A 20749-nucleotide genomic window follows, 5' to 3' on the forward strand; every position below is an offset into this window, starting at 1 on the left:
CTGTCGGTGCTTCTACGTGAAAAGAGAAGGAAGACATTGCTGGTAGTATTGTCTTCAGAGTTGTTAAACACCTCAGCGCACTGAAGGAAGCCATCTGACTGTGTGAGGGGCAAGATCGTTGATGTCTGCAGGTAGAGTAGGAGCTCTCCTGTCTGACTGGTCCACCAATAGCAGAGAAGATGACCCCTTGAGACACAGCACCTCCTCATTTGCATAATGAGGCAGAAATGCATACAGAAATTTAAAAAGGACAGGAAGAAATAAAAGAGAAAGAAAATAAATAAGGTAAATAAATACAAAGGAAGAATAAAACAGACAAAAATATTAAAACACACACATAAATAAATACATTTAAAAAATTTGTAATAAATAAAGTTGAAGATTATAATGGAGAATAAATAAATAAGGTAATTATAACAAAGGTGAATAAGTAAAGGCACTAATTAAAATATATACATTTATGTCTCCTTGTATAATTTAATTACTACCAAAGTTTATTTATTTACTTTATTTTTTTGTGTATTTAATTGGATGCTTATTTATTTATTGAGCATTTATTTATTTCTGTATTTATTTCTGACTGTGTCAGGATCGGTCCTCCATAGCGGGGTGGGAGAGTTATCAAGCACGTAAAGTTTGGTTCAGATGTGAGCATGTACACTGAAGTGTGTAAATCATCCAAAATTTGACGTAAAAATCAAAATGGCTGACTTCCTGTTGGTTTTAAGGCATCGCTCCAAGAGGCTTTTTTGTGCGTCTGGACAAGATACACGTACCACAGAAAATTTGTGCACATAGGTGAAACGGTCGGCGGGGGCTGCTTCGTTAAAAGTCACTTCCTGTTGCCAGCAGATGGCGCTATGACTGTGGGTGAATGTCAGCATGTACATGCGTTCAGGGCGGGACTCTCATCCTACATGTACAGTTTGGTGCAGATGTGAGCATATACACTGAAGTTACAACAACTTCCTGTGTCATGGCGAAGAGTTGATCTTTGACGCCACGCCACGGACACACCCGTTGACGAAAACTCGCAAATAGCACAACTTTTCATCTTCAATGCCTTTAGAAGGCACAGCACAAATTTGAAGTTGGTTGGACTAAATCCCTAGGAGGAGTTCGTTAAAGTACGGAGTGTGTAAATGATCCAACAATGGCCGTAAAATTCAAAATGGCCGACTTCCTGTTGGGTTTAGGCTATGGCTCCAAGAGACTTTTTTGTGCATCTGGACAAGATACACGTACCGCAGAAAATTCGTGCATGTAGGTGAAACGTGCGGCGGGGGCTGCTTCGTTAAAAGTCACTTCCTGTTGCCAGCAGGTGGCGCTATGACTGTGGGTCAATGTTAGCATGTACATGTGTTCAGGGCGGGACTCTCATCCTACATGTACAGTTTGGTCCAGATGTGAGCATGTACACTGAAGTTACAACAACTTCCTGTTTCATGGCGAATCATGGACGCCACAGACACGCCCATTGACAAAAACTTGCACATAGCACAACTTTTCATCGTCAATGCCTTTAGAAGGCACAGCAGAAATTTGACGTCGATCCGACTAAATCCCTAGGAGGAGTTCTTTAAAGTACGAAGTGTGTAAATCATCCAAAAATGGCCGTAAAATTCTAAATGGCCGACTTCCTGTTGACTTTAGGGTATGGGTTCTTGAGGCCACGCCCATGCGCGAAACCCATAAAATACGAAATTTTTCACCAGTCCTGACATGTTTGCAAAGTTTGGTGAGTTTTCGAGTATGTTTAGGCCCTGTCAATGGAGCCTACTTTGCAGAAAAAAAAAAAAAAATATATATATATATATATATAATCTTAGCAAATTCAATAGGGACCTCACACGGTTGTGCTCGGGCCCTAAAAATATATATAATCTTAGCAAATTCAATAGGGACCTCACACGGTCGTGCTCGGGCCCTAAATATAAAGAAGATGTGGTCAACGAGGGAAAAGGGAGGTATTGGTCTACCTAAGATTATAATATATAATATAATATATACAATGATCGGGATCCAAGCCAGTCGCGAAAAACGCAACATTTGACGTTTTCAGAGGAGAACAGACATAGACGACTTCAGAGATTAAAGTGATGAAAGAATTTGGACTTTTGAGCAAATGTGATTTTTAAAGCATCACCTTGAGATAAGAGAGTGTCATTATATGTACCTGACTACTGGGTAAAATGTTCAACCCACCTGCTACATTATGCTGCTGATTTTGGGTGTGTTGTGAATTATTTTGGTGGCATTTGATCCAAAACTGAAACTAAAAAGAAAATGTTGCGGATACTGTACAAGTTACAGTAAGATACTGAATATCACTGCAGACTCACCATTTGACCGATCTGAAAACTCTTTGAAACACTTGATATTGGCCATCTGGAGAACCACTCTGTTGAGTTTGGTAGCATTTGAAAAAAAGACTTGTGGAGATATAGATGTTAATTGATTTAGCATATTCTGAAAAATAGAGTGACTGACTTCTGAATTGACCATAGGTTGCAGTGAGGCAAGTCTAGCGCCACCTAAAGAATATCCCAGGACTGTTCAGCAAAGCTCAAACAGATGCGTCAAGTTTGGTGACAATAGCTTAAGGCAATTTTAATTTACGGGCATTTATGTAAAATTGTATGTAAAGACACAAAAGTAAACATTTATGAAAAAAAAACTAATTGATGTATCAAAATTCTTTTGATAAGCTTTGATCAGCGACATCCGTAGATGCCAAAGTTTCAGGTCGATTGGCAAAATGGTCTGGGACGAGTTCTAGAGAAAAGTGATAAAAAGTTGTATAATTTGACATTTTTAAAGCAGAAGACCATCAGAGCAAAGATGCAGATGAATCCAGAGATTAAAATACTGAAAGAAAGTTGTTTTTGAGATAATTGCAAAAACGCAAAGCTGATTGTTATAGCGCCACCATGAGGTCTATGAGGGCCATTTTTTTGCCTGAGTAGTGGGTGGAATTTGCAACCTACGTGCCAATTTTGGTGAGTTTTCGTCCAGCAGTTTTTGCTGCCCAAACACTTTTAGCGGAGAAAAAGAAGAAGAAAGAAAGAAAGAAGAAGAAGATGAATCAGAACAAAACCAATAGGGCTCCAGCAGCTTCGCTAATAATCTAGCATTTGAATTGTCTAGAATGATAAAACATTGGAAGGATCATGAGCTGAGCTGGATCAAAATTGAAAGGAAACTAACTAGCCCGTTTGAACCTCTGAATGTCCTCTCACATGGTGTAACAACTTCTGGACATAATTATTTTTCAAATCCAGTGTTGTCTTATTCTAAAGCAGTCTGGAGAGAAATTCATAAGATATTTGTTATTTCGCACTTAAGACAACCTTACGCCTCTTGGGTAAAACCCAGCCATACATATTGGGAATAAACCTGTTTATTGGAATCAATGGCTTGTAAGGGGGATACGCAAAATAAGTGATCTATGTGTGGATGGAGTGTTCATGTCGTTTGCTGATATTATGCAAAAATATAATTTGGAATATAAAGATAATTTTTGGAAATCTTTACAAATAAGGGACTGTATCACAAAGGGTAAATTTAATCGCAACAAGAATACATTGATGTAAGTTTTGGACCTACCTAATATAACACACAGAGCAGCCATATTCTACAAGACATTTAATGGTATACGAGAAGATATGTGTAAAAATCTCAGGATCATTTGGCAGAAAGACCTAGGGTGTGATCTGAGTGAGGAGGATTGGTTAAATATCTTATCAAATACATTACATTTATCTGACACTTTGATCCAAAGCGACTTACAATTGCTATACATGTCAGAGGTCGCACGCCTCTGAAGCAACGAGGGGTTAAGTGTCTTGCTCAGGGACACAATGAACCCAGGTCTCCCACACCAAAGGCAAGCATCTTATCTATGCGCCATCACCACCAAGTAACCAAATCACCAAATACAGGGAAACACATGAGAGAGGCAAAGGGAAAATTTATTCAGTGCAAGATAATTCAAAGATTTTATTTCACCCCTTTAAAACTACATAGAATGGACTTAATAGGAAATAATTTGTGTTGGAAGTGTCAGACTGAAATAGGGACATTTTTGCATGTAATTTGGGGATGTAAACTGGTCTACCCATTTTGGGAGAAAGTACTGGAACATGTGAGTAAGTGGCTGGGTGTGGTGGTACCTGTATCACCAAGACTGTGTTTGTTAGGGGACCAAACAGAAATGTCAAATATATCTAAATATGAATGAGAGGTTTTAGAAGTTGGGATGGTCACAGCTGCTCGAATAATTCTCAGAGTATGGAATAATACAGTCGCCCCAGAAGTAAAAAAATGGACGGAAATTATATCAGAAGTTGCATCATAAGAACGCATGTTGGCTATAATTAACAATGTAGATGAACTTTTTAGGAGGGGCTGGGAACGTATCTTTCTGTAGGTAGGGCATATGGAAAAATCTGTTGACATGGTGCTGAATGTATATTTTGGTTGTTTCAAAAAAGGAAATGTCGATTTGCAGGAGGCCTTTGTATATGGGGTTGTATGCTGCATATACTGTCTGTTGATGTTGGGGTCAGTGTTTGTTTTTGAGTTTGACTGTATGTTTTTGTGTGTTTGAATAAATATAAAAGTTTAATAACAAAATAAAAGATTAAAACCTAAAATGCTAAAAATAAACACTAAAAAACGCAATAAACTCACCAAATTATTGCTAATGCTGATAATACTACATATAAACAAAAACTAATGTTTGTTTTTTGTTTCACAAAACTTGTTCTCCAGTCTCCTGGGTGAAGGTCGTCTAATTACCCATCCACCCTACCCACCACCTCCAAAAGAGGAATTTTCCGGTTATTTATATCCTACACCTGATTTTTCTTCACACGCACTTCATCACACGGCTGCAAGACGTTGATCATTACGTAAAATTTCAACTATCTAACTAAACTGTTATATTTAAATATAAATAAATATATTTAACTGTAACTTTTTCCAATGCTGTGTTATTACATTATAAGTAAAGAATCTTAGTCTCTTCCTCTATTTCTACTGTGTGGTGTTGTATAAAGTTCGTTCACACAGAATAGGAACATGAGGAGTTCAGTGGGTTCAACAGAACATAAATAAAAAAGGATCCCTGAATCCTCACAGAGCTTTACAATATTTATGTTCTGTCAAGATGCATTTAGTCCTGGCAGTTTTTTTTTCACTTCTCTTATCAATACTATTCATTTGGGAATAACATGAATCTTACATCCAAACTCTTTAACAGTCACTTTTTATTCTTTACTGAACTTAATCACCATACCTGTTTTTCAAATTTAAGAATTTTTTAAAACCCTATTTAAACTTATTTAATTTATTTAATTAATTAACAAACTACTTTTTTCAGAGTTCTTATGTTTTTGTAAAATATAAGATGATTTTCCTCTTTTGTCCTCAAAATAATTTAAATAAAATTATCTGAGTTAGGTTTAGGGCCAAAAACAGACACTTATGTATTTATAAAAGTCATGAAGAATGTATGTCATGTATTTTATAGGCTTATATGTTTTTATTAAGTAACTAAAGCTGTCAGATAAATGTAATACACAATAAAGTACAATATGTCCCTCTGAAGTGTAGTCGAGTAAATATAAAGTAACATAAAACCATTTACCATAATCTGCATCAACTAACAGTTTATTATGACATAAATTGATTATATAATTGTCTTTTTGCTTATAATTTTCTAAATATCATAAGCAATTTCCTCGTGCCTTCATAAAAAACATATCTACAGTATATATGTATATACGTATATATATATATATATATTTGAGTACTGTATATTAGCTGTAGGATAATCAGTTAACATGTTATATAAAACACAACTTCTGTATATTCCTGAAGGCAAAAATAGAAACAAAGCCGTGAATAGAAATTGAGTGTGTATCTTTGTCGTCAGCGTGTTGAGATGAGCTGCACAGCATCCTCTCTTATCTAACAGCCTGTTATATAAAACAAGAGAGGAAAAACTGCAGAGAGAGAAGAGGAGGAGGAGGAGGCTACATTAGGGTTGGACTGATATCAAGGTCGATGCTGGCCATTCATTCATACTCCAGTCTGACTGATGATGAATGTGTACTTACTACAGAACTGGTTAATATTGGGCTGTGTGCATGTATGTAAATTCCACGTGCAGGGATCTAAATCTTTTTGAAGATGCAAATCAATCATTATTATTTTTAGTTGAGGGCTAGCAAACTTGCTATCTTGATTGCTAGTTAGCTTGACATCTAGCTTCAGGGGATAATAAATACAACAAATTAAAGCAAGATTTGCATGCAAAATGAGGTATTATATTTGTAATAGGTTTAGAGCTGCAGTGATTAATTGATTAATCAATTAGTTGTCAGTTGTTAAATTAATAGGCAACATGTTTGATAACTGATTAATCATTTTGAGTCATTATTTAAGAAGAAAAATCCTCCAAAATCTCCAGCTTTCTCCAGATTCCAGTTTTTTAAATGTTTATATTTTCTGGTTTCTTTCCTCCTCTGTGATAGTAAATTGAATATCTTCGGGTTCTGGACAAAACAAAACATCTGAGGACGTCTTTTTTGGGCTTTGGGAAACACTGATCGACATATTTTTAAATTATCTATACATTTATTATTTTATTCATTCATTCATCAAATCATTCGTTCATGATTGACATTTAGTTCATTCACACAAAGAGGGAAAATCATGAAAGCATCCAAACATCCTAAAATACATTTAAATAATTATATACATTATAACTTTCTAATAATGTTACATTTTATTTATAATGCACTTTATATTCAAAACAAATCTGAAAGTCCAACAATGCAAAATCATAAAAGCAAGTGAAATAAAACATCAATATAAAAGACGAAAAAATATGTGAACATGCAATCTTGTTGCACAACTTGCAAGATTAATGAAATTTCATGCAATTTCATACTAAAATTAATTAATTAATTCTAAAAAGGAATGTTTGTGAATAAGGTGAGACGCCACAGTCCAAAATTATGATTTTGCTTCAATCTGTCAATTTTCAGATTTATCTATTATTACCATACTTTCATAAAATGTACAAAACAATCTTGAATAATATATATAAACATTATTATTTTTCTATTTTATACCGAGTCTGTTAACTGTAGATCGAGTAAATTTCATCTCTGTTTCCATTTCCCATGTAAAAGCTCAACTGATCATTTTAAAACTCTCCATATTGAATCATATATAGCTTGTTTTCTAGAGTACAATGTTAGCCAGTTCATATAGCAGATATCCATAAGAGATGTGTTCATGTGACAAACAGTCATTACTGTGTGCTTCTAATGCGTTAGCTAATCTTTAACAGCCGTTTTCTCAAACTATTCCTCGCCCTTCAAGGCCGTTAGATTGTCCTAATTTTACACACGGTTTCTTAGGTCTTATATAAAGACATCTAAAGAGGGTTTTTTAAAATATCTTTTATCATTCCCATTTTATTTGGCATTTTATCTATAAATATGTGAAAAAAAGGGTCCGTCACAGATATGAGAGTTATATTTTGAATAATTCCATGAAAGAACAATATTTTGAAAAATCAAAAAAATCCATCTGACACTTTCCAATGTGCTGGAAAATGCATTTGTGTGATATGCATATCAGTGCATATTTAATGAGAAAATACCTAATTTTTATATATAAAACGAAAAAAAATGTAATTCAAAAGCTTCTATTTATTTTTACATTCAGCTTGTAAAGTCTCTCACCTTCAATGCTGCCACAGAACTCGTTCATTGATCTCTGATACTGGTCAATAAAACCCAGTATCGAAGCTGCCTGTATGATGCTGCTGTGACGCAGTGTGTGTGTGTGGTGGGTGGGACCACAGATCCCAGTTTACCTCTCTCTCCTTCCAGATCCATCTCTCCTCCTTCCTCTCCTCTCTCTGCAGCATCCCTCCTCCTGTCCAGCCAATCACCTGCTGGGGAGTGTGATCATGTGACAGACAGCCACCAATAGCTCTGCACCAGGCACCGGCAAAAAGAGGGGATGTGTCCCCCGTCCTCGTCCTCCTCCTCCTCCTCCTTTCAGTGAGTCAGACGGTGTGTCTGGATGTGAAGAATCTGTCTAACAAGCTGAGACACGTTTATTCTTCTTCCTCACGTGGAGATCAGAGTCTTTAAGCCCCCTCTCCCTCACTCCCTCTCCTGGGGAACACAGGGGGGATGAATGGGGAGGCGATGGAGGGGAACCCGGCACAGGAGCAGCAGCATGCCGGTAACGGCTCCCACCTCCCTCCCCCTCCCACCATCACGCCGGCCATCCCTCCCTACGTGAAGCTGGGTCTGACCATCGCCTACACCATCTTCTACTCGCTGCTCTTCGCCTTCGTCTACGCCCAGCTCTGGCTGGTGCTGCGATACCGACACAAACGCTTCAGCTACCAGACAGCCTTCCTGTTCCTGTGTCTGCTGTGGGCCGCCCTGCGCGCCCTCCTCTTCTCCTTCTACTTCAGGGACTGCGTGACCGCAAACGCGCTCGGACCCTTCGCCTTCTGGCTGCTCTACTGCTTCCCCGTCTGCCTGCAGTTCTTCACGCTCAGCCTCATGAACCTCTACTGTGCACAGGTGAGGGGGACACGGGTGCTGGTGCAGCAGAGTCTGGTTCTGGTACTGATGAAGGAGACACTGGCGACACCAGTAGCATAAAGTCTGGTCCACAATTTAAATAACAGAACAGCAGCTCTCTCCTCACTGCAGTGACGCAGACGTGTACTCGAGGGTGTGTCTGTACAATGTGACATCTCTGTTAGGTGTGGTTTACAGGTGCACACTTCTTGACCCAGTCTTAAAACTTTTAACCTGAGAGCGCAGTGAAACACTGTTTTATACAACCTGTTCTCACTCCCAAGTCCTGACACACAGACGCATGGTCAAGACCCCTTGGTAACGCTCTGAGGAGCCCCTTAAATAACAGAAAAGTCAGGATAAGGAGGTGGTTGGGATGGGCCAGACATCGGACTTTTGTGACGAGATCAGCGTTCATTTCCTTTGTTAAAACAAAAAGTCAGTGTTGATTGTTTTGAGTTACAGTATCTCACAAAAGTGAGTACATCCCTCACATTTCTGTAAGTATTTGATTATATCTTTTCATGTGACAACACAGCCATAAATGTTTAAACCTGACTGGCCAAGCTTGTCTCCAGACCTGAACCCTATTGAGCATCAGTGGGGAATCCTCAAATGGAAGGTGGAGGAGCGCAACATCCACCGTCATCCGTGATATCGTCATGGAGGAGTGGAAGAGGACTCCAGTGGCAACCTGTGAAGCTCTGGTGAACTCCACGCCCAAGAGGGTTAAGGCAGTGCTGGAAAATAATGGTGGCCACACAAAATATTGACACTTTGGGTCCAATGTTTACATTTTCACTTAGGGGTAGACTCACTTTAATTACTAGACATTAACGGCTAAGCGATGTGTTATTTTGAGGGGACAGCAGATTTACACTGTTATACAAGCTGTACACTCACTACTTTAAATTGTAGCAAAGTGTCATTTCTTCAATGTTGTCACATGGAAAGATATAATCAGATATTTACAAAAATATGAGGGGTGTACTCACTTTTGAGAGATACTGTAAGTTACTTAAGTAACGTTACTTATTTAATTTAATTTATACAACACACATTAATCAACATGACTGTAAATGTGCTAGTGTTAGCCAGCTGGCTAATTTTCGGCAAGATGATTTGAAACCTTGAAAATGTTAAAAATGTACAGAACAAGGACAACACCATAAAGACAGCAACAAAACACAAATTTTGAAATGTGGATCAACCGGAAACAGTAAAACATCAGTACAACAATATTGCGACAACAAACACCATTTCGACACAGATAGCCATGCAACCAACAAGAAGCAACAACACACAACCTACTTTCATGCAGGACAACACAATACAGTACACATAAGTTAAATACAGCAATTATGTTGATCTTACTAAAAAGTTAAAAGATGCATTTAAGGGTTAATAAAATGGTAATACACATGTGACACAAGCCATGCAACACAGACCTGTATAAGCATTATAGAAGAACACACCAGACTGTTAATAAAATACTAGCAGACATTTCATACATCCCCAAGCAAAGCAAAGCTGGCCGCCTGGCCAGAGGACATGAGACACAGCAGGTTAAATTCGTTGTTTATAAATGTTCAAATATTTGACTTTTCTAAAGCCCGGCCTTGAGACTTTATGTAAAGGTATGATAGTTGTTACAATTTCTTATTTCAGTTGGTAGGGTGTTCCACAATTCAGAAGCTCCTACAGAAAAGCATGATCAGCTGAAGGAGCTGGACTTACGTGAGTTAAGTCATGTAAGTAATATTATTATATCTTTTCCTAAACCTGACCAAATGTCGATGTTTCACAACGGTAACCACTAGCTTTATTTGTCTAACCAGACGTTGCATATTTATTGTTGCTAATTTGACAGCGGAGCCGAACACCTGTAAAAACAATGCTAAAGGGTGTTAACAAGTGACGCCAATGGATGTTGACCAAGCGTCCATATTTGACGAGTTGGGAGTGAGAATGTGTTGTTTTTAAGTTACTCCATTACCTCTTAAACTGTTGGATGATCGTGTCCATCAATATGAACTCAAGTCGTGCAGCCAATCCAGATCTTAAAGTCTCAAAAGATACCAAATTAGTCAGGCTGACACGTGGAAATGCTTCTACAATGATGACCAGCACAAGGCACGCTAAACTGGTTCCAGACCTCTAGTTTGTTAATGTGGTGTTGGTGGTCACTGACAGTTATTTCTAGCAGTTGGAGTAAAAATCAACCAGTCAGTGTTTGGTAGGTGGTATTAAGAATGAAGATCATCGTACGTAGCATCGATGAAAAATAACGACAGAGAAACATGACATGCTTGGATGGACATCTGTATGTCAACTTTCAAAAGAAACACATTTAAAAGAAAAATTTGGTGCTCATAATTAACAAGTTCAGAAGCCACAGAAAAGATTTCGGCGCAGCTTTGCTTTGGTGTGTTAGACAGCAGCTAATTCCAAAAATGTGCTACCAGAACACACAGACAAACTAGCCTTCACGGTCAACAGTGTGAACTGTATGTGGAGTTCTGCACAGCAAAAACTGCCCCCAGAATGTGAACCTTTGCTTAATTTTATCCATTATTGACATCAGAGAGAGAATAAAATGTTTTAAGCTAGAAGTATTATGCAACAAAATGGCTTATACTCAACCTAAACCCTAATACTTTGCCAGGACCATCAGGTTCACAAACATAACCATCGGTAAACAGGAGAGAAAAACTTCTTTTAAACATCTGTCAGGAAGTATATGATGAGAACTTGAAGCTAACTTGGGGTTTGTTTTTACCGCTCCAAGAAGTTCTTTGTTTTGGTTGCTATTGGTGACCACTTGGTTCTCAAGTGCGTGAACACTTGTGATTAACTTTACAGACGACAGATGTCCAGTGGCTTTGCTTTTACATCTATTACCATTTGTTTGAAGTTAGTAGTTTGTTGTACATTAAGGACTGTCCGTGCTGATGGCTAAAAAAACAACCCAGATTTTTTTTTCCTGCACATACAGACATTAAGAGAAATTTGTAGATCTTGCTCATCAACACTGTACTTGTAGACAGAAGGAGCTGGGAATCAAACCACCAACCCTACAAGAAATGGCACATCCACTCTACCACCTGAGCCCCTGCCATCATTCAGCCAATTTGAGGGTCTTTGTTTTGCGGTAAATGGTACCAAACATGAGAAACGTGAACCATCCCATTTTGTATGAGTCGTATAATGTTCGACTGAGCGAAGCCAAAAATTCAGTCAGTCTTTCAGGGTGATCAGTGCAGCAGCTGCTTCTCTTCTTCACCCATTCATCCACAGCAGCTGGTGGATTCTGAAATAGACCAGAAAATAAAGAGTCTATTTCAGAATCGAAGCGAGCCACTTTACCAGCAGCAGCTTCCTGAGAGCAGAGATGACGCAGGTTAGTTTTCCGACCGAACACTTTGGTGTCTTATTTCCTTAATGAGGGCACCTTCAGTCAGAGAGGGACTAATCAATGAAATGAGCTGCAGGATTTAAAAAGCTGTTGGCATCTGCGATCATGGACTGTGTACAACCTGGGTTTCTTCCAAGTGAGTCTCCAAAACCTTTTGAACCAATGCCCTCCACACATTTTTTCAGCCAAAAGGTTGGAGTGTAAGGGCGAGGTTATGCTAGAACAGAAGCGTTACTACGACGTGTTGCACAACTACAGAAATCAAAGCTGTTTTTCCGAATGGCCAGGGTAAAAAAACATTCGCCATAGAGAGGGGCACATTCTCAGATAGTCTCTCATGGAAGACCTTCATACTGTTGCGCTCATTTGTGCAAATGAAAAGAGACCATGGATCCATTTTCACCTCCACACAGCTGGACCATCACTGCTTGAAGGTGGTATAAATTTCAGCTTGTCGGTCTCACAAAAGCTCCCCCTTCAATTCTGACGTTGGACAGATGTGGAGGGAGAGTTTTTGAAGCTGGCCATCCATCTCCTGTAGGGAACAATTCCCCAGGGTCCAATAAGTGGAATCCAATTGCAAGTTCAGGTATTGAGAGTAGAAAAATCTTGATGTTCTGTTAGAAGACCACAGAGCTGGGGCAGCTGGGGCTCAGGAGGTAGAGCAGGTTGGCTGTTAATCGGAAGGTCGGCGGTTCAATCCCTTGCTCCCCCTGGTTGCGTGTCGAAGTGTCCTTGGGCAAGATACTGAACCCCGATTTGCCCCTGGTGGCTGTTCCGCCAGTGTGTGAATGTACTTAGTGTATGACTGGTGAATGCAGATGTAGTGTGAAAGCATTTTGAGTGGTCAAACAGACTAGAAAGGCGCTGTACAAGTACAGAGCATTTACATTTAGAGCTGTAGATTAATATTTGTCTTCAAATGAAAGACGTCCACATTTGTCCATATTCACTCTCCCTCTCTTGTCGCTTTATGAACTGATGGTTTTTATAACGCCTAGCTTCATCCCATGTCTATGAAATATTACATTCTTGCATGTCAGTCAAGGCCCTTTTGAGAGTGGGTGAAAGATAGTTAGGGCCTCTGATGCATATTATCTTGAGGTTTGTGCTAACAAAAAGTTTATGGTTTATTCAACGTGAAAAGGGTTGATCAACTGAGGAGCATGACTGTGCTTCACATTTTAGATTTTAATATTTCTAAGGAAGGAATAATGAACCAGCCACACTACAGGAAAGGTTGGGGGATCATGGAAGAAGTTCAGCAGTGAAGTTTTTAAAGTCAAAAGTGGCCATTGAGTTTTTTATTGGTACTGATCACAGCCATCATGGTAGCAAGTTCTCTGATCCCATCATGTTTTAAGGCAAAGCTCTCGATCTACCGGTCAATTTTCGTTCCTACCCTCACCTATGGTCATGAAAGCTGGGTCATGACCGACTGAACGAGATCGCGGGTACAAGCGGCCGAAATGGATTTCCTCAGGCGGGTGGCTGGTGTCTCCCTTAGAGACAGGGTGAGAAGCTCGGCCATCCGCGAGGAACTCAGAGTAGAGCCGCTGCTCCTTTGTGTCAAAATGAGCCAGTTGAGGTGGTTTGCATCTGGTAAGGATGCCTCCTGGACGCCTCCCTAGGGAGGTGTTCCAGACACGTCCAACTGGGAGGAGGCCTCGGGGAAGACCCAGGACTAGGTGGAGAGATCTCCACACTGGCCTGATAACACCTCGGGATCCCCCAGTCAGAGCAGGTTAATGTGAGCTGCTGCCCTCGCGACCCGACCCCGGATAAGTGGATGAAGATATATGGATGGATGGATATTGTGCAGTGTTTCCATCCATGTGTTTTTCTGGAGGCACAATCAGCACCTACAAACATCACATTATTTACAGCAGGCCTATCCATCCATCCATCCATCGTCAACCGTCCTGTGTACAGGGTCGCGGGGGGCTGGAGCCAATCCCAGCTAGCATCGGGCGAAAGGCGGGGTACACCCTGGACAGGTCGCCAGTCCATCGCAGGGCACAGCAGGACTAATCAATTACAAATTTAAAGGAGCCTATTATACTGCATTTCCAGCAGTAGTTCAAAAGTCGGCAGTGGCATTAAAAAACATAATGCTTTGTAAAAATCATAGTCCTTGCTGCTGTTATGAATACGCGATCAGTTAAAATGTCGGGAGGGACCTGATTTGTTTTTTTATTATTTTTAAATAGCCTATATTCATAGCTTATACAAGATACATCCTCTGGTCTGAGAGGCTGCAGGTTAATTATTGTTCCAGTAAAGTGGATTCATTTCTAAAATGCGCTGCTGAACAGTTTTCCCGTCACTTTTAAGGATGGGGTGTGGTGGTTTAAATTAATTGTAACGGAACGAGTAACGTGAATATTTACTTTTAATACCCAGCAATGAGTAAAGTAATATTGTTACTTTTTAAATGAGTAATAAGTAAATAGTAACTCATTACAATTTCTGAGTAACCAACACTCCTGTTAGATATGCCGTAAACTGACACGCTGCTTTCTGCCCCTAGTTGCGCACGCATCTCAGTGATGATGTTGCACGGAGACTCGTCTATTTAAAGCCTTTTTTTAGCTTTTGAAATTTAAAATGAATGCAAATGAATTTTGTACAATAGCACCTTCCAGTCAGATAAACTGATGGGTTTCATGATCCAGTTTATGTAGGCTACAGTGCACGTGCAACTCTCAACAGAGATTCCATACGGTATTGGGGAGAAACTAGTTGCATGCAATTCAGTTACAAAATACTATCCTATAATTAAATTACAGTCACTCATGAAAACGTTCATGATTACATTGGGGGTTACATCTGAATATTTATATAATACACATGTTCTGGGGGCATATAAAAAGCTCGGCTATATGTGGAATAATATTAATTTTGTTGCTTTGTGTGTTTTTTATGTGCGCAACGTCTTCATTTGCCGTTTCCAGCCAAAGCTGTTTAGTAAAGTTTGATGCTGTTCTGAGGTTTCTGATTGGTTGTCATGTTTAACTTTGCTGCACCGCCCGTCTGCCAGTTAAACAGCCTCTCAAGCTGTCTTTAGAAAATGGTTAACAGCTGAAAACGTTCAGTAAAAATTTAGAAAAGTAATCAAAAAGTAATTATATGTAATTAGTTACATTACAGATGTCTCAGATTTATGTATGCTGAGCTGCTTGGAGGCTGCTTATGGGCCAGATGAACAATCGATAGGCCAAATACCTACAGCTGGAAATCCATCGGCTGTAACTGCAGATCCTGATGACTGATTACAGGGTAATATATACAAGTATTTTGCAGCAATTGTATAACAGACCCCACCCCTTACTCAAAATAAATAAGACCATTTTGAAAAACAAACACAAACAACTTAAGTAATGATAAAAAAAGGATAAATACATAAATTACAATTCAAGCCACCCTTACACAAAAACACAGAACCCTTGTTGAGGTTATTTAGTCTAATCAACATCATTTTGAAATCGACACAGAAGTTGCGGTAAGGATCTCGAATATTAATATTAACTGACAGCTGCGCCAACACTCATCCACACTTGTTGCCATTTATCTGTCACTGTTTTCCATGGATGTGGCTAAGAAGCTAACTAGCTATAGGAAGATGGTGTCCAAATATTTAATCCCACCTGCAGAGCTGTGATTGCTTCTCCAAATGATTCAGAAATCTGAAACGCTAAAGACAAATGAGTGAGTAATTCATCTTTTTTATCCCCCCTCATAGGTATACTTTAAGGCGAAGTCGAAGTACACACCTGCACTGCTCAAGTACAGGTAACTTCTTCAACCAGCTCGCTCTGACTGAATAACTCGTCTGTTTCCACAATGAAACTTCATGAATCATAAAACTGCCTCCACTTTTACAATGTAGTTATAAGTTATAGATGTCCCTTGTCCCTCCTCCTCCTCCAGACTCCCTCTGTACCTGGTCTTCTTGGGTGTCAGTCTTCTCTTCCTGGTGGTTAATCTGGTCTGTGCCCTGCTAGTCAAAATGACCGCCGCTGACGTCAAGACCATCGTCCTGGTCAGGGTCACCATCAACGACAGCCTGTTCGTCCTCTGCGCTGTCTCGCTGTCCATCTGCCTCTACAAGGTCGCGAAGATGTCGCTGGCCAACATCTACCTGGAGTCAAAGGTAAAGGTTTCTCAGGAGGCCCAGAATACTTCGCAGGGCAGTGAACATGGCTGCAAAAGCACCACTATTTACATGTAAATTCCAACTAAAATCAATACTAATAACAATACCTGTACGTGCAGGGGACGTCGGTGTGTCAGGTGACTCTGATTGGCATCATGGTGGTGCTGCTGTATGCATCGCGGGCTTGCTACAACCTGGTGGTGCTCGCCCTCACCAACATCGAGACCATCAACTCCTTCGACTACGACTGGTACAACGTCTCAGACCAGGTGAGGTTTTCTTATTTACACTCTGAATTGACCTCAGGTGTCTGTTCATGTGTTCTTCACCTCCTCACCTGCAACCTGTCTGTGCGTCTCCAGGCGGACTTGCGGTCGTCGCTGGGAGACGCCGGTTACATCGTATTCGGGGTGATTCTGTTCGTCTGGGAGCTGCTGCCCACCTCGCTGGTTGTCTTCTTCTTCAGGGTCCGACGGCCACCTCAGGAAAGGGTCAGTTCTCCCAGCAGGGTCAGGTGACCTCTGCATCAACTGGTTCTTTTGTAGCCGTAGCGTGGCTGTAGTGATGGCGTTGCCAGGGGTTAATCCCTCTATGGGTTTTCTCCAGTCTGAAATATCTCCACAAATACTGATGTATTATTTTTTTTGTATTAATGGTCCCCAGAGGATGAGTCCTACTAACCTTGGGAAGCCCTGACTTTTCCTTTAGCCATACCATGAGCTTAACATGTTTGCCTTTTAGCTCATATCTTGGCACCATTTGGATTTGGCTAAATTTGATTCAGACACGCGTGTTCCCCAGCAATGAATACGAATGACTTTTCTACTTTTATCTAGCGCCATCATCAGATCAACATTTTAATATGTCCAACACTATGACCAAATACAACAAATACTGCACAGCCTCAGCTGTACTTTATGTTTAGTGCTAACTGGCAAATCTCCTGTCCCTGTACGCCCTATTCCCTCTCCGATACCTACAATGGGTTGTGTCACTGTATTACGACCTGCCCACTGTGAACAGCTGGTGATCGTTCCCTCTGGCTAGATGAATTTTACACATGATCCATGCACCACTGCAGCTGGGGGCTCTACGCAGCGCCACACAACTTTCTAAACTCTTCCATCTCACGGAGAAAAGTCAGGTCAAAACCAAATTTGCTTTATTGGCATGAATAATGAAATGAAATTAATTAATTAAGTTAATACAACAGTATTGCCAAAGCTAAAGGAAAATACAATAATACAATTCAATTCATATAGTTCATCGAATAAATAAAATAAAATAATTGTATTTCTATATACTGGGTATAGAATAATATTATCTAATATTGTTATTTTCTGTGTCTCCTTCTCCAACGATAACAGCAGCCATCTCTGCAACACTTGGCGGTGTGCACCTTCCTTTCTAACGTATTAAATACAGATGCTGTTGCACTCACATGAAACTGCTTTTAGGCTTGTTAGATCACATTGCATGTAGTAAATAAATGTATTTGCATGTTACCCTCCCATTACTTTGGACAATAAAATTATTAAAAAAACCCATATTGCATATTCATTAAGGCAAAAGTAGTAAATGAACGACAGGTGCTATCTTGCACTTTTGAAAGACGTCATTCTGCGTGCACACCGTTAGTAGGTCAGCTTACGTGTTAATTTGCTGGTGATTTGAAGTTTGCACACGTTTTTACTCACGCAATCCTTTAGTAAATTTGTCCCTTTGTGTTTTTCTAATACATGTGAATTTAGATAATTTGACTTTTCAAAACTTTACAATACTTATGCATGCAAAAGGGTTATAGGTTAGTCCGCAACCTCTAGTGGTGGAAGAAATCAGGTGACGTAGTCTAAAGAGCGTATGTTTGTGCAAGGAGGTGGTTGGTTGGTGAGTCAAGTAAATTCAGGATTTTCAAACAAGAGAACAATGTTTCAGTCCCGTGTGAAAGACAGTCAAAATTGACATGTTTTAAGTTAAATAACCTTTAGTAGATGACTTATGTAATGTACTTATTTTAACCTAAACCAGAATCTTTTCCTAGACCTAACCAAACTATGATAAAAGTTAAACGTCATGTGACTTAGGGAACGCACTAAAGGTCCAGTACACCTGTCGCTGGACCAACGCTCATACATATTGTCATATTGTGAACGGTCATATGTGTCACTGTGCTTTCCAACGAACAACAATGTCATTTTAGGACACTTGACAAACGACCCATTTTGTCCTTTAGCAACTTGTTTTCACTCCCAAGTCGTCACATATGGACACATGGTCAAGACCTGTTGGCGTCAGTTTGTAACGCACCGGGAAGCCGCTTAGCGTCATCGTTCAAAGCACTGGAGGCAGCCCTGTAGCATGACTAATATATATTAATAATAATAATACTAATGGTAGGGTGCAGGATATTTAACTGAAAAAAAGGCCCCTAAAGGGTACCCAGGGCTTTAAAAAGCGATACCAAGGGTTCTTGACCAAGTTAGAAAGAGTATAAAGAACAGCAGTATGGGTAACTCTTGTCATCTTGTCTACTTGACAGCACTGTAAAATTGAAAGTCCTGTATTTAAGAGTTATTAGGTCTGCTGAAATCCTTTTCAGTCCAGCAGCGTTTTCATCACTGATGTTAGAAGGTGGATTTTATAAGCTTCTGGGTTTAGTTTTTATTGACGATGATTCTTGGTCTCCACAGAGCACTGCTGGGATACCAAACCACGTTCTTTCCTCCAGAGGGTATTTCTTCGACAACCCTCGTCGTTACGACAGTGACGATGACCTGGCGTGGAGCATTCCTCCCCAGAACGCATCAGCAAGGTACGAACATATCAACAATGAATTAACATGTACATCCAGGCAGCTGAATGTAGCTTTATGCTTAACGGACAGACATGAGACTGGTTTAAGCACCTCAGTCTTGCAACTGCTAAAGATGGAGCTAATTTCAGTTATTTAACAGACTACTAGCATGTGACAGTCCCACCCGGAGATCAATAAAGGTTTATATTAAAGGTTCCATATTATACAAAATGCTTTTTTATGTCTTTTTAACCTGTAGATGTGTCCCTGGTGTGTCTAAAGACCCCAAACTATGAGAAAAAAACTTTTTTTCCCTGTTCACTCTTTCAGTAAATGTGTGTGAACATGCTGTTTGAATTTGCCACCCTTCATGATGTCATGGACAGATAGCTTGTTGCTAACGCTACAGTGACAGCTAGCTGCTGCTAACCAAAGCTATTATTATCAGCTAGCTCTGCCTGAACCAGCAGTCCAAAGCTCCTCTACGAACGTTAGAGGGGTAAAGCCTGTTTTATAGTGGCATCGAGTCTAAGCCATAGCCTACAGCGCAAGCTGAATGGGGGTAAAATAATAATCATACGGCTCTTCTAGACCTTATAAATGTTATGTTAAAATTCTGATTTTCTGAATTCTGACCTTTTACGTGGCTTGTGATGCTCAAAAAAACTGAGCCACTGTTTTACAGCCGATTGTTTGGCCGCCAGTAAAATTACCTTCAAGTAGATAATTTGAAGGAAAATAGACACACACAGATATAGATGTATACATATTTATGATGTGCCTATTTTTTCTCCTGACTGCTGCATTTTTGTTATTTGTTTGTTTTTGTTTTCTTGGTAATTGTGTAGCCTAACCAAGGACAGGGGTTGCAAATTAACTTCAGCTAGAAACCCAATGTGCAACACATTTCTTCAAGTTACTACGGCATAGATTCGATATAAATTGGGCTTAAACACCAACACATCCCCGGAGCACCAAGCTTCCAGTCCGTGCAGTATCAGCTAATAGGATGGCTAGCTGCATGGCTAACTAGCTAGCAGCAGCCACTGTTAGCAGTAGTTAGCAGCTCAAGTTCCTGCTAACAAGTAAAGCTATCTGTACATCAGTAACCGAAAAGTTTAGGCTGAGCAGCTGGATGACATAAGACGGAAAACCAGGAGGTTTCCTGGATTAATTAATTGATCAATAATATTACATCATGAGTTATTTGTTTATTATATTTTGTATTATTAATCTGAATCTGCAAAGTTACTAGCAGCTTCAACTGTAAAAAGTACAATATTTACCTCTAAGATGACAGTATAAAGTATCAGAAAAAGCAAATACTCAAGTAAAGTACTAGTACCTTTCCACCACTTGACCATATGTTTATCAACAACATGAGTAATTATGAAACCAGCTGACTGACAGTTTCTCATCTCTCTGACAGTCTTTCCTCCGACTGCTACGACTGGGGCAGCCGCCACAGCAGCTTCACCGTGCACACCAACAGCGACCAACAGCGCCTGACCACCACCGCTGCCGGAGAGCTCCACCCTTACCCATAATCCCTCTCTCTTCACTGTACAGCATCACTCTGCACTTTGACACCAATCAGTTATTGTGTTTTTTATCATCACTGATATTTCGTAGACTCATTTAGATGAAATACCAGAATGTTAAACAGGGTTCCTACGCGCCTTCTTCAGTCACAACACAGGATTTTGATAATGTAGCGCCGCCTCAGGCCGCTCCAGTACAAACTACAGTACTACAGTAATTAC

The 20749-nt window shown here is 39.9% G+C and overlaps 1 protein-coding gene across 1 annotated transcript; it reads left to right on the forward strand.

Annotated features, from left to right (window-relative positions):
- Window positions 1–8219: 8219 nt before the first annotated feature.
- On the forward strand, window positions 8220–20533 carry LOC123986284 (G protein-coupled receptor 137Ba-like). Its single transcript, XM_046074513.1, has 7 exons — window positions 8220–8621; window positions 15779–15828; window positions 15967–16189; window positions 16312–16461; window positions 16555–16683; window positions 18883–19004; window positions 20416–20533. The coding sequence occupies exons 1-7, from the start codon at window positions 8220–8222 to the stop codon at window positions 20531–20533; spliced, it is 1194 nt and encodes a 397-aa protein (XP_045930469.1).
- The last annotated feature ends 216 nt before the right edge of the window (window positions 20534–20749 follow it).

The sequence above is a fragment of the Micropterus dolomieu genome, linkage group LG01 (genome assembly GCF_021292245.1).
Source record: "Micropterus dolomieu isolate WLL.071019.BEF.003 ecotype Adirondacks linkage group LG01, ASM2129224v1, whole genome shotgun sequence".
NCBI classification, from domain to species: Eukaryota; Metazoa; Chordata; class Actinopteri; order Centrarchiformes; family Centrarchidae; genus Micropterus; species Micropterus dolomieu.

Coding starts and splice junctions, on each gene's coding strand:
- LOC123986284 (XM_046074513.1), top strand. CDS start 8,220: ATGAATGGGGAGGCGATGGAGGGGAACCCGGCACAGGAGCAGCAGCAT. Junction 8,622..15,778: donor TGAACCTCTACTGTGCACAG/GTGAGGGGGACA, acceptor CCCCCCTCATAG/GTATACTTTAAGGCGAAGTC. Junction 16,190..16,311: donor ACATCTACCTGGAGTCAAAG/GTAAAGGTTTCT, acceptor CTGTACGTGCAG/GGGACGTCGGTGTGTCAGGT.